The sequence below is a fragment of the Sphaeramia orbicularis genome, chromosome 18 (genome assembly GCF_902148855.1).
Source record: "Sphaeramia orbicularis chromosome 18, fSphaOr1.1, whole genome shotgun sequence".
NCBI lineage: Eukaryota > Metazoa > Chordata > Actinopteri > Kurtiformes > Apogonidae > Sphaeramia > Sphaeramia orbicularis.
The window spans coordinates 19,030,892-19,045,861 of record NC_043974.1 but is presented as its reverse complement, the minus strand read 5'-3'; the positions used below and the strand labels follow the sequence as shown (position 1 = coordinate 19,045,861).

At 38.1% G+C, this 14,970-nt stretch overlaps 1 protein-coding gene across 7 annotated transcripts in view; it reads left to right on the top strand.

Annotated features, from left to right (window-relative positions):
• Positions 1 to 14,970, top strand: part of sorcs2 (sortilin-related VPS10 domain containing receptor 2) — a 593,249-nt gene that overhangs the window by 473,306 nt on the left and 104,973 nt on the right. For all 7 annotated transcript variants that reach the window (XM_030162130.1, XM_030162128.1, XM_030162129.1 and 4 more), the window contains exons 4-5: positions 6,097 to 6,261; positions 14,892 to 14,965. In XM_030162130.1, coding sequence (XP_030017990.1) covers positions 6,097 to 6,261; positions 14,892 to 14,965 — 239 coding nt within the window. The remainder of the gene's footprint in view (positions 1 to 6,096; positions 6,262 to 14,891; positions 14,966 to 14,970) is intronic.

Below are 14,970 nucleotides of genomic sequence, written 5' to 3'. Positions count from 1 at the left end.
CCTATCAATCCATGTAAATAATCGGTGTAAAATACAGTTTGTCATCTTTTCATGGTCATCAGATATGACCCATTTGGACATTCAGAGGCTCCGTAGTTAACGTGGAAACACCATCATCCTCAGCAACATTGATTCACCAGGAAAACCAGTGGAGTTTGATAAATAACAGTGGATGGAAATAGTTGGTTTATGTTCAGTCCATGGTCTATTTGACTGAAAAAGTGACTTTTTCTTCAGTTTTCTCTGTCTTTGATAGAATAAACCTCAACTTTAATCTGAGCTTGTATGAACAGCTACATAATCAGTAAATTAGATACAGGAAAATACCTGATTTATACTGAAAAACTATGCAGTAACAGTAGATAATATTATAATAAATGGTGATAAATCACTTAAGAAAGACTAGATATAGAGGAAAATTTGACACAGAAGTAGCACTGGGTCTTTATGGGTTAAACATTGTCTTACAGCCATGACAAAAGGGAAGTTTCTGTTTTTACTTGGAACAGACAGTAAAGTTATTTATCTATCTTGCAGTGAAACGCATTTTCTTATAGTTACTGTACTGATCATGTAAATTTTCATAAAAGCTCAGAGTAAATTCAAAAGTTATTATCTCAAGACATAAAAAATGAAGAAAATATATAACTAACTGATCATAAACACAGGCATCAACAATCACTGTCATTTGTCAAACTACATGAGTTTTATTGGTGAATCAGTGTTGCAGAAGATGATTGTGTTTCCATATTTGTGATTTATTATTTATATTGTAATATTGTCCTCTGTATTTTGGATTTTTCATTGAAAAGCAGGTATTTTCTTCAATTTAATATTTATATTTAGTCACCATGGAGATGTTTAGAAAAGCTCAGAGTATGGAGATGGTGATTATATCAAACTATATCAACTATATCAATAACTGAACATCAAAACAAGCATCTACAACTACTGTCATCTGTCAAAATGTGTGGGTTTTGTTGGTGAATCAATGTTGCAGATAACAGTGTTTTCATGTTCACTACAGAGCCTCTGAATGTCCAAAAAAGACTCATCTGATGCTGGAGTTATTTCAACATATCAATAGGTTTAGTGGTTCATAACATATTAGATATTTTTGATGAGCAGATGCTTTTGGCTGCCGGCGGCTGTTTAGGTCTTTGAGGATTAAATAAATATCATCAAACTGCCAAAATATTCTTGACTTGCACTGCTATTCCTCAAGTGTCTTATTGAATTGATGTGAATTTCAAGCTTCAAGTCCCAGCTCCTGCTAAACAATCCCTGCAAAAAAAAGAAAAAAAGTAGGGATGCACCGATTCCGATACAAGTATCGGGTATCGGCTCCGATACTCAGTGTGTGTACTTGTACTTGTACTCGTGAAAGATATCCGATACAAATGCACCGATACCACTTACGGCCATGTGACATTCACAGTTCAGTGCAGCAGGTACGCGGCGATGGAATAATGTGTGGGGAGTGTGGAGATTTTTCAAAAATAAATGACGGTGATAAAAGTAACGCTGACTGCAAGTAACGTTAAAGACACAGACAGATACGGATGCAGCGTTCTGTCTGTCCTCTGCGTACATTCCATCCGTTTTCCAGGTGCTGGCGGATGTGTACCCAGACGGAGAATACCACCAGGAACCGTGGAGGTAGAGGATCTGTTCAAAGAGTGACTGTGTGAGTTAGTGAAAAACTACTGACATATTTATGACAACTAACCAGGGCTGGGCCGGGGGTACGGAGCAGTGCGGACCGCCACCAGCGGAAGTGAAAATGAAACTTATCACTCATTTATCTTTTCCGTTCCTGCTGAAGCTTCGCTTTTAAACCTTACTAGCAAAAACACTGCAATATTAGTATCACATTAGTGTTGCCTCTGGCGTCTCCATGTTTGTTATTATTGACTTTCTTCTTCTTCTTCTCAAAAACTTTACTCTTCGTCATGGTATTTGTCCATAATGGTTAATTAAGAGTGGCGCCCCCTGGTGGATTAATTGACAAACGCTCATTCCAACACATTAAATGTCAGTAGCAGCGCCTTGTTCCAGTCAGACTAATGACGACAATAAAGCACATTTACAAAAGGAACTAAGAACTGGAATGGGATTATTAAGTACTCGTATCAGTACTCGATATCGGCAAGTGCTCAAATGTAAGTACTAGTACTTGTACTCGGTCTGGAAAAAAGTGGTATCTGTGCATCCCTAAAAAAAGGATTTGTTTTGACAGCCCAATCTGATATTACCTTGATGACACCAAGTCAAGATTTTTCTCAAGTATGATAAATCTTCACCAGACCCACAGAAGACAATAAGCAGCAATTCTCAAAAACTGAAAACTATTGCTTGTGCCAAATAAACTTCTGATAAAAATTGTCAAGATTAATGTTTTGGGGGTTTTTTTACAGGCAAAGGCAAAATCCAAAGAAAATGTGTTTGAAAGTATTTGCAGAAGCGTTTGTGAAAAACATTAGCAGGCTGTTATGGCTGAGCGGGTCTAATTTAATTATACCTAAATAAATCCATTATAGTTTACATGTAATTAAAGAAAAGATAGATTTATCACATTTACATGCATTTGTGCAGGATTTATGTGTGTTTCCTCCCAGGTGTTGATTATCTCTATACATTTCCCTTGTGTTTTCTGATGTGATGTGTGTAGGCGGTGCATTGATGTGTGTCCTGAGGATGTCCAGCTGTCGGAGCTCAACTAGGTTAAACTGACTGATGTCCTTTAAATAGAGACATATTGGCTTGGAGACTGACCTGATTGATGGTCCTGCCCCAAAGGGAAGGAAGAGAAACTGCATTAAGACATGTGCATCCAAATAAGGAATGTTTCATACTCTAAAAGCACAGGGAATTATTTGTTTCAGTATATACTCTGCTCTTTTTCAATGCAAAATAAGTGCCCTTTTTCCAAATAGCTGCCACTTCCCAATTCAGATCATCTGGCTGTTTGGGCTGGAGGTAGTTCAGGGTAAAAATGCAGGATTGGGACTGTAAGGAAGTTGGTTAAATCCTTAAATCCACTTGAGCTCCAGTGGAAATTGGGTGTCTTCTTTGAGCAAATGCTCTCAAGGTGCCCTTGAGCAAGGCGCTGAACCATGAGCTTTCCACTAGAAGTTACTTGTATGTCAACAAGAAGCAGTAAAGGCAGCTCCCAGGTGGAAGTACAGAGATGTGCATGCAATTTTAACAGCATCAGTACAAAAGAAGGAATAGAAAATGTACAAGAAAACCTCTCCTTTGTTCTTGTTCTCACCATCTCTCCTTCTCTTCTGACTTTACCACTCCTCCTCGTGTCCTTGTTGGCCTTTCTCTGGCAGCCAAACAAACGCCAGGCTTTTAATTGACCACGCTGCTCAGGGGGCGGGGGTGCGCGTTCGGTGGAAGCGAATGAAAACGCACACGGCTCTCAAGTAGCGCAGCCAGCGAATTGTGAGACTTGCTTCACTCGCTGCCTAATTGCAGTCATGATGAGCATACTGACAAGAATTTGCGTGCATGTGTATCCCTTATACTTCCTTGTGTGTCTCAAGAATACAAATTAATTGGACTTATCTAATATACTGAAATATTATTCACCTACTGCCTCTGAGTTCAAGCATGTGTGGCAAGTGTCTATGAGGAAATGAGCTTTTATTCATATAAGTTAGTGTGAAGAGGAGCCAGAAATCAAATTTGGAAAACATGTTCTGAAGGCTGTTTGTTCTATGGCTAAATAAAGTTTTATTTTCATGAATATTATATGATTGGCTGTATTTAGAGGGTATTTCTATCTCTCTACATCCCATGTTGTGGTTGCTTTTTTACTTTCCCAAAAAAGTGCTTTTCTTAGTTTCTATAAGATCAGATGAAAGTGATTGAAGTAGCAACAGCATAAAGTGCATGGAAAAGAAATTGTGATTACATTTTAAAGATAGTGCAAAAAACCAATAATAATAATGTTTTACAGACATGTAAAACATTACAGATATGGGTGCTTCTATGAAACTGGTCCCTTAAAACAGGACATGGGGCTAAAAATTCAAACCAGATATAGACTAATGTTATGAAGCAACTTTGGAAGCACTTTAAGTCTATTTTAAAAGTAAATATTTAGTGAGATAAAAGAGAAACTATTTGTCAGATAAAACACATTTTTTATCATTTTTGTACAAAAATCTGTGCATAACACGATAAAAAGGACACAAAATTTTGTGCTACTTTTTTTTCGAATGTCTCTTTATTCTCTCACAGGTACATTTTGGTCAAAAATGACCACTGTTGCAAAATCACTCACAATTTATTTGTATTTAACTGGGCAGGTTCTGCATGTAATGCGAGTGGACGTGATAGGTCACATACAAAACCTGGAATGAGACAGAGACTCATGAAAAACCTGCATGTCTGGATTAGAAAAACCACCAGGATTGTCAAATTTAACACAGTGTCTTTATTTATAATAATATATAAATCTAAGTCATGTTTTCAGATTAAATGCACTGACACCTAGGTAACTTTTCATGTCCCAATTTTGGACCTATTTTTGGCCCTAATATTTTATTAAAAATTCATTAATTTTGGGATGGCTCAGAGCATGAGTATAATTTTTTTGCATTTATCTGAGGTCATCATTAGGTACATCCTGGAGGGAAATATGTGTAAATTTCTCTTTTATTATTGGGTTTAAAAAGCTGGAAAAGTGCCAGGTACCAAAATGAACCCAGTTTCATTGAAGCACCCATATACATATTTACATAAGTACTTTTTTTTTTTTTTTTTTAAATCTGCGTTACTTAGTTTAACAAGGAGTGGGTGTGGTCTAGCTACATATTATCAAAGCCCCACCCACTTCACAGTACTAATATGTAATACAGATATATCAGATAGACCTGTAATAGTATGTAGATGGTTGTAGTGGAGTCCGTTAGCCTATTTTATTGTTAAATGACTTGTGTTGTATGAATACAGCCTTCTGTCTGCTTTCCTGTGCAGGTGTGAATAACAGGACAACCTGATGATAAAGATTATTCTAAGATAAGGGATGAAAATACAACAGAGATTTAATTTTCTTTTAGACAGCAGCAACATAAAGGCATCTCTTGTTTTCCTGGCTACCCACAGATACAGCATTCATAGGGGACTTGATTTTCCCCCTTGTTTTATTGATCAGAAAGTCTACTACTATTAATACTGAAACAGCATCTCCTGCTCTGTTGCTTCGCCTCCTCAGTGCGCACAGCTACTTGTCTATTCTCATATCTTTAATAATAGCAAAATAATGAATGACAGTTAAATCAAGTGTTTTATATATATGTAATTTGGACCATTTTCAAATAAAAAAGCGAGCTCCCCACAGAAGCCATGGTAAAATTTGCATTCTATTCGCGTGCATGTCTAACAAGCATAATTAATGTTTTAATTACCATCACAAGCTGCACCTTCGTTTTCTTGAATACCCTTTGTACCGTTTTGGATCCGTAAACGTAAACCTTGGCAACAGAGTAAAACAGATGCTGAGAGCGAACACAGCTGTCAGCTTGTGATTTCATTATCTGGCAGACTGAAAATACAGTTAAAACACATCCAACACCATAGCAACCCCTTTCTGTAAAGACACAGTATGAACACCTAAACTCTTTTTGGACAGCTTCCCACCTCTCGCTGACTCCTAATGAAAGTGATGGCTTCATCAGCTCCCATCGATCAGCCCTATTGGTAACTCTACTTCTGTGTCCAGGACATAATTGTGATTGGTGGGTTGGCAGGTCCTAGGGTGCCCTGTAGTTAATGCCTTCACTTTATGAGCTATAAAACTCAAAATAGATAATCAATACAGTGTCGCCACCATCTAACACAGCATGCAGGGCTGATGGAGAGTCCTCATGGCCTTGAATAAATGTACATGGCCGTGCATGTGTTTATATTCATTGGCTTTAGCTTTGCAGGGACATTAACATGTGTGTGAGTATTGATATGGGAATCTTTATCTTCCCCAGACTGCTGACTGTGTGACGAATGTGTGGCAGGATATTACCCTCTGACCGCTTCACCTCTGACCTCTATTTTCTTCCCCTCCTCCTCCTCCTCTGTCTGGTTCAGGTGGTGCTGGTGGGCTCCTCGATAAACGAGAGGGATCAGATGCTGTTTATCAGCACAGACGAGGGTTCCTCCTTCCAGCGGCAGTCTATCTCCTTCACCCCGGACACGCTCATCTTCCACCCCAAGGAGGAAGACAAGCTGCTGGCCTACTGCAAAATGGGAAGGGTACGTATACCGCGGCGCGACTGGAACATGAATAAAATCAAGAATAAATAGCTGACTCTGTAGCTGTAGGGATATACACAGATACATCACTGATTTTACACTTGCAACAGATCTCCGCTGTCAGAGCAACAATGCATTAAAAATACATTTAAGCATCACAGCACAAACCTCAGAGAAAAGTCAGTATGGGAAGTATCACAACAATTCATCTGCAGGGCAAATGTTCTTATGTTAGTGAAGTAAACAGGGCGGTGACCGATCCAAACACACACTTATATAATGTCGCTCATATTGTTTTCACTGTGAATGTTTAGTTTTAGTTTAGTTTATTTGTTTCAAACTTTGAAGTAAAAAACAAAACAAAAAAACAGTAAAAGCAAGAAATCAGTTACTTATGCATCCATCAGTGGTCATTAATCACAGGAAAAGTAATGAAATAAAAATAAATTTAACATGAATGACTTGTCTAAAGTACTGTAACTCTAAATGTGCGCTGTAAACCATCATGGCTAGACTTTTTTTCCACCTTAACTTCACCAGAATCCCTTTCAAACTCTATCTTAAATGAAGAGGTGATTCTAAAGTGCTTTACAACACCTACAACTATTTTTGTGGTGACTTCCAAATGAACTTTTCTCTAAATTTTACCTTTTCTAAGGGATTTATCACCATTGATTATAATAGTATCCTCTACACTTCTTTTAGTGGAAAGCAGATATTTTCCTGTATTTAACTCATAAAGACCCAGAGCTACTTTTGTTGCAGTTTCCAAATTAATTTTTCTCTATTTTTTTACCTTTCATAAGTGATTTATCAGCATTTGTTATAATATTATGCTCTGTATTTTCAGTGAAAATCATGTATTTTCCTATATTTGATTCACTGATCATTAGGGCTGGGTAAAAAAATCGATTTAATTGATCTTAGATCGATCTCATTTTAATTTTGCGTAGTTGATTAATAGTGGATGAGATCGATTTTTCAGAGCAGGACCGGGAGTACGTGGAACCGCGGGCGGCTCCGTCTTGCGAACTCCTGGGGAAGACTTGGTCTCGCTCGCGAAAAAGACGCGGTGGGGAACACCCCTCCACTGGAGGTCCTCCGGCCTCAAACTCGAACCCACAGTGTGAAGGAAGTGGCAGCCCAGCGCGTCGCGGAAGCCGGTCGTTCTTTGAATAATAACTTGGATCTATACTATCACCTATGGCTGAGTATGTTGTTAGAGGAAGAGTAAAGCGACAATGTCCTACCGCTACGCTACCCCCCGACCAACATTCATGGAGCACGTGCACCCCCAGCCCCGCTCCAGCCAACAATCATGAAACACCCCCCCACCCCACCCCCAGTGAGTAGTAGCCTCCAGCCATAAAACAGAATAAAGGTGACGAAGTCCGTTTTTAACCACTGTAAAAACATGGCAATGTTTCTGTCTCGTTCAGTATTTAAGAGCACATTCAGCAATTTACTGCTGAAATGTCATTTATTTCCTTTCTAATATCAATATTGATACCAGTATTGATGTGTTGCATGACTGCGGTACTTAAATAATCAGGTTACATCTCAAAATTGTACTTTGGTATCACTAAATTACTCTGAATCAATCAATTAATACTGAATTGAATTGATATTGAATCGAATCAAATTGAATCGTGATTAATCGATTCAGAACCTTATGAATCGAATCGATTATGGAAATTGGCCATGATACCCAGCCCTACTGATCATGTAGATCTCCATAAAACCTCAGATTAAAGTTGAGGTTTACTCTGTCAAAAACAGAGAAAACTGCAGAAAAAGTCACTTTTTCAGTCAAATCTATCATTAACTGCACATAAACCAAATGTGTCCATCCACTGTCACTGATCCAACTCATTGTGTTTTACTGGTGAATCAATGCTATAGAAGATGACAGTGTTGCCATGGTAACTACGGAGCCTCAGAACATCCAAATGGGTCATATCTGATGACCATGAAAAAATAACAAACTGTATTTTACAGCAATTATTTACATGAATTGATAAAATTAGTGGATCAACAGGTATTAAACAGTTTAGATCAGCAGATGGTTATGGTCAGTGGTGGATGTTTGGGTCTTTATGGGTTGAATTACTGATCATGTAGATTTTCATAAAGACTCAGGGTAAAATGAACAGATATTATATCAAAACAGACAAAAACTGAAGAAAAATGGAGTCTTTCACCAAAATATTTCAGTAACTAAACAGAACAAGCATCTGCAACCACTGTCATTTGTGAAACTGATTACATTGGTGAGTCAAAACTGCAGAAGATAAGTGTTTCTTCATTCACCACAGATCCTCTGAATGCCCAAAAAAGACACATATGATGCTGTTGAAAAGTAGAGAAACTTTACTTTACCTGATTTATTTACATGTATTTATAGGATTAGTGGTTCAACAGTAATTAAGCATTTTAGTTCAGTGGATGCTTTTGGTCTTGGAGTTAAACAATACTTTATTTCTGCAATGTGGGTCTTAATTTGGCAGTTGTTATTCTGATCACAGTGTACTCACCCAATAGCTGACATCTGAGAGTACTGCAGCAAAGCAACAGTATAGTCAAAGTTCTTTTTACCCCACCCCCCTAAGGGGAGGCAAGGGGTATTGTTTTTGATTAAGCTTATTTGTTTCTGTGTGTCTTTGTTTCATTGTTTAACACTTTAGCAGCAAAACTATTGGTTGAATTCATACCAAATTGGGTTTATAGATTGCCAGTGACGCAGAAGAGATATGATTACATTTTGGGAAAAGTAAGTCAAAGTTAAAATATTTTATGAATTTTTTAAATCTTTTTTTTTTCTTCCATTTACTTATAATGGATGAAATTTCAAATGCCTTTAAAAACATCAATTTTGTTTCAGTTTACTTCAAACTTGCCACGTAGATAGAGGCAGTTGATATGTTGACATCAGCACACGTGTCGACATGATGACATCAGCTGGATCCATGCCAAAATAAGCTACAATACATGTGAGGGGTGGGGTTTATTGTGCCTGGCACCACTTGTTCAATGAGTTTTGAAAAAAATGCTTACGCTAAATGACAAATGAGGAAACTCACAGATGAATAAACTTTACCATATATTCATCTTATGTACAGAGACATTTGTGAGAGGACTGCCAAATAAAGCAGGCTATAAACCCGCTCCAATGTCAAAGTTTTGTCTTCTCTTCCATCCAGAATTCTCACTTATATTTATTTATACTGGAACAATAATTGACTGCTGACCCTCATCCATAGTGATGTCAAGTAACAGTATAAAATAGCATAAAGGTTGCAATGAAGAAGATGCAAGATTAAAATTAAATGAATAAAAAGAATCATAAAAGACAGAAAGTTTTCATTAAATCAGGTATAGACAGAAGATGAGTATTTATACTTGTACCCGTCTGTCACCTCCTACTCTCTGTGCTCACAAATATATCAAATCCACAGCGAAACAGGTAAATATTCTTCTGTTTCTGTTGTCAGGACAACAAAAGCATATGACAAGTATGAAATCATGAGTCAACCATTGTGTTGTGCCCAGTGGAGCATTCTGTATAGTTCTGAATGATTTGTAATTAATTTGATTACAAGGTAATAAGTGAATGCCTCTCTTTGTACTTTTGACATCTCGTCTGAGTTAAAGTGTCTGCATTTATGTTAGCCTTAGTATTAAAATAGACTAATTAACACTGACAGTTATTATGTAAGGGAGCTGCTGTCAGGTGCTGGTTAATGAACATGCATTCACACTTCTGCAGCTGATAACACTTCCATGACTCTATGTCAGACACTCCTATTTCCCATCCAGGCCTCTCTTCTACAAAGTGGAGTTAATTGCTTCCATAGTTTTAACATGTCCGTCTAACCTGGCAAACATGACACCTGAGACATCGCATTGCAGTTTTATGAAGTTTTATGTCCTGTTCCCTGGAGGCATTCAGATGAGATCGATGCATTTCAAGTATCTATATTATAAAAGTCAAGTGGCCTCTGTGTGCAAGCATGTGTGTATCCGGAGATTCACACAAAATGCAGAAAGAGCTGACTGTTGCAGTTTAGCATACTTATGTGTTTTTGGTCAAGGAACAGACTAGCGAAAACGGCAAGTTGATAAGACTATTATTTTGGGAAATATTAGTAATTACCTCCACTGAGTGTAACAGCGGAGGTTATGTTTTCATCGGGGCTCGTCTGTCTGTTTGTCTGTTAGCAAGGTAACTCAAAAAGTTATGGACAGATTTTCAGGAAATTTTCAGGAAATGTTGATACCAGCGCAAGGAACAAATGATTAAATTTTGGTGGTGATTGGAGGGGGGGCTACTGAGCTACCTTGGCAGAGGTGTACACTCTCCGAATGCTTTTCTAGTTTTGGAATACAATAGTCTTACAATCACGTTGCTATGGCCAGAAGGCTTTGGCGGTGACTGCTGGACAAATGCAGTACAGCATGCACGAATACACAACAGCATAAAAACTACCACACCTTGAACCAAGGTTAACGTCAGATCCGGAACCTATTTCATTGGATGGGGCACCTCTGTGAAAAAATAAAAAGCCTAAGTGAAAAAAAAAGTTTATCTGTCTTGTTAATCTTTATTCCCCATTGAAGTTACACAAAATTCTTGTGTTCAGATGCATTTTAAGGTAAATTTTATACATAACAGGGACAGTCTGAAACACTTAAAAAAGTTTAATGTGGCTTAATGTCTGAAAACTGCAATCAATTATCACCACATTTCACATGTGTAGTCATGCCCACTTTCACCTCTCCTAAAATCAAAACGAAAACCCCACTTTTATGAACGTTAAGTGCATTAAAAGTTTTATTCTCCATAGGTGCACATAAATAAAAGCTTAACGTAGCTTAGTGTCCAAAACAGTGATTAGTCATCACCAAATTATGCGTGGACATCTATAATCATGTCTACTTTCACCTCTGCAAAATCAAAATGGAAACCCCAATATTATGGATGCTGCCCACATTAAGCCTTATTTTTCTGTTAATAAAACACTTTCCCTTCAGCACTGCGCATTTGAGTCCAGTCATTCACTCCGTCTTGACAATTTGTATATGAGAGAGAGAGAGAAAGAGAGAGAGAGAGAGAATTTATTAAATAAATCTCGTGATGATTGATCGCAGTTTTTCGACATTAAGCTAGATTAAGCTTTTTTACATTAGCGTTTTAGACTGTCTTCATTACCTCCACCCCCGTTTTGAGTTGCAGGATACCCCCCCCCCCCCTGCATTCTGCCCCCTCCCACTTTACAAATTTAGCACTGTCTAGAACCCATGGATCCCTACCGGTCAACTCACTAGTATTGGTATTAATAATAGCGACTCGTCACTTCGAGCATGTTTCTTAATTTGAGGACACATTTAAAAGTTTTCTATAAAATAAAAAATAATTTCAGTCTATAATAACTCTACATATCTATAGTGTGATGTACTTTACTTTTGCTCAGCACAAAATTATCCCCCAGTTTGAGACCTTTTTTTTGCAAAACACAACAAACCAAGGCTCATAGACATGTATTAATTGTGACATTTGTTATAATAAAAGTATAACAGACACTCCTTATCTTAAAACTATGCTTTGCAAGTTGAATTTATTTGTCTGTTTGTTTTTTTTAGGTAAATAGAGTTACACTTATTGTCCCCATAATTCAGCCTCTGCATTTAATCCATCCAAGTACACACTCAAGGAGCACTGAGCTGCAACTGAAGACACCTGGGACCAAATTCACATCGATTCCAGTGCCTTGATCAAGCGCACTGACCGGAGAATTAACCTAGCATACATGTTTTTCATAGCAAGGGAAACCAGAGGACCTGGAGGAAACCCACGCAACATGGGGCAGATGGTCAAACTGTACACAGAAAGGTCCTGGTGTTGTACTGAGGAACTCAAGGGTTTATAACATGTAGTCAACACTGTGAATAGGTCAAAGCAAAGCAGGATTATTTTCACAAATAGACAGCTAGCTGACTACTGAAACAAGCAGAATCCAACTCCATTCATCCATCCATCCATCCTCCCTCCCTCCAAGGCCACCAACTTCTTTCAGTGCCCTGCCCTGGGGTCTCCTCCCATCCTCCCAGAGTGGTTCTACTCTTTGGTCAGCTCTTTCCAGATGACCAAAGTCCTTCCTCCTTTTCTCTAAATCTGAGCCAGACCCCTTGGGGAGGAAGCTCATCTCTGTCATTTGTATCCTTGATCTTGTACTTATGGCATGTGACTGTAGGAGCGAAAGTCAACCAATAAATCAAGTGCTTCATCTTTGGCTCAGCTCCCTGTTCATAGACCGAGACATTTGCATCCCCCCACCATGAACAAGACACTGATATACTTTAACTTGTCCACTTGGGCAGCAGCTCATCTTCAACAAGGAATGAGTGCCCCCCTGGGTGCTTGAAATCTTTGAAAATGCTTGAATTTCAGTCTTGTGTTTTCAATGTCTGAAAAGCGCTTGCAATTTTAACTCTCTGTTGTGATTTATTCATTTATTTTTAACTCTGCCAGGTTAGATGGCAAGCCAAAGGTGATACATGTTGAAAAATAAAACTTTACCAGCGTGGTGACCCGTGAGGATCCATGGGTTCTAGATGTAGTTTGTATGCTGTTGTGTATTTGTACATGCTGTACCACATTTGTCCAGCAGTCACCGCCAAAGTGTTCTGGGCATAGCAACATGATTGTAAGGCTGTTGTATTTCTAAATTACTAATATCTCCCAAAATATTGGTCCTATCAACTTGCCGTTTTCGCTAGATTATTCCTTGACCAAAAATACATAAGTATGCTAAACTGCAGCAGTCAGCTCTTTCCGGATTTTGCGTGAATCCCGAGACACACATACATGCACTCACACACACAGAGGCCGCTTGGCTTTTATAATATAGATGTCAAAAAAGAAAACCACGGGGTGTTCTCAGGTCGATTTCAGGTACATTATTATCTTAATCTTTGGCTTGGTGTGAGCGTGCCTGTAGAATACCAAGTGTCTTTCCTTTTTTGTATAAAACTTTGTGTTCTCCTTTAATTTCCAAATTTCTCACAATTATGAAACATAATTTAAGATGTTTATAGCATAAGACAACATACATCATTGTGGTAAAAAGTGGGGAAAAAAAGTAATCCTGAGTATATGTATTTCTGTAGATATATATTTTACCCTAGTGATAAATGTGAAAATGACCCTTAAAAGTGCTTGAATTTGACCTTGAAAAATGTGTACAAACCCTGGCTTCAGACTTGTAGGTACTAATTCTTATCCCAATCACTGTGAGCTGGAGATCACAACAAGACCAAATCATCCACAAGAAGCTGAGATGTGATCCTGATAATGAGGCCACCATCAGACACCCTCTATAAAAAACAAAGAGCAGTCCCAGCAGAGTCCTAAGTGCCTCACATGAAAGTCCTGGATCTGATTTATTCATAGTGCATTTTGTGTTTTTATTTCTGTGCTTATGGGTTTAAATGAGCCGCTGACATATTCCTGTTTACTCCTGGGTGCAGAAAGATGAGGCGTGTAAAATAAATCAAACAAACAGTTCACAGACCAATAGACACGGTTATATATCGTTAGATAGATATTGTTAAATGTCATTATTCTGCAATTCTAAGGCAGGCATTTATAGTCACCCACAAACACATTCTGATTAAAATGTAGGGAAGATAAAGTGAAAGAGAAAACTAAGCTACAGAAATACTGTGGTTTGGTTCAATAGTTCATGAGTTTGAGCCAGCTCAACTTCTTTTCAACTTTAATAATTTACACGTAATTAAATAAGAAATTCAATTAGGTTTAATCTGTTCCATATGGGCAGTCCGCAGATGGAAGCGAAGAATCCATTCAAACAGAACAAAAAAATCATTTAGCTAGAGGTTGATGGGAGGACTCATTGCAGCATGTGCAAATTAAGGGGGTTCATGAGGGCAAAGACAGATTTCTATCAAGGTCAGCTCTGGCTTTTCTTCTTCCCACTGAGATATGTGTGTTTGGAAACCGCTCCACATCAGACGGGTGTTTGAGGATGGATATAGATGAGTTATATCATCTGATGACCATGAGAAGGAAACATTGTTCAGAGCAGGACAGATGGGATGGTCTGCTCATCCTTTGTCAATCAAGACTATTGAGTGTCTCACACTTTTATAAAGCATGTGTTTATAGAGCAAGTACTCAGACTGTGTGGTAAAATCTTTTCGTTTTCCTCAGTTCCAATGTGCTTTCCAAACATCAAGGATACCTTGCGTGTAGGAATCAATAGATTTTCATTATGGGTGCAATCAATGCTGAATGAGCTCGGCCAACACAAACACACACTACCAGAAACACACGCTCAGTCTCACAGCTCATAAAATATTAGATGTATAGGTACACTCCAACACACACAAAAACCTGCTATGATTAATAATTAATTAAACTCAATCTTTACCTGGTGAACCATGAAATTTAGGAGCTTGATTGGGTGAACTTTTTCCAAACAGACTCCATTTATCCTTCATTGTAAATTATACACTGGTAATAAGGATGCTGTTAGGCTTAATGATTTAATGGTACAAGCTTTCAGTGTGTTTGCCCTTTCTAACTATAATCTTTTTTTCTTTGTCTTCAGCTGTTTGCTTCCACCGATTTGGGCCGCAAGTGGACACTGCTTCAAGAGCGGGTGACCAAGGACAAAGTCTACTGGTCAG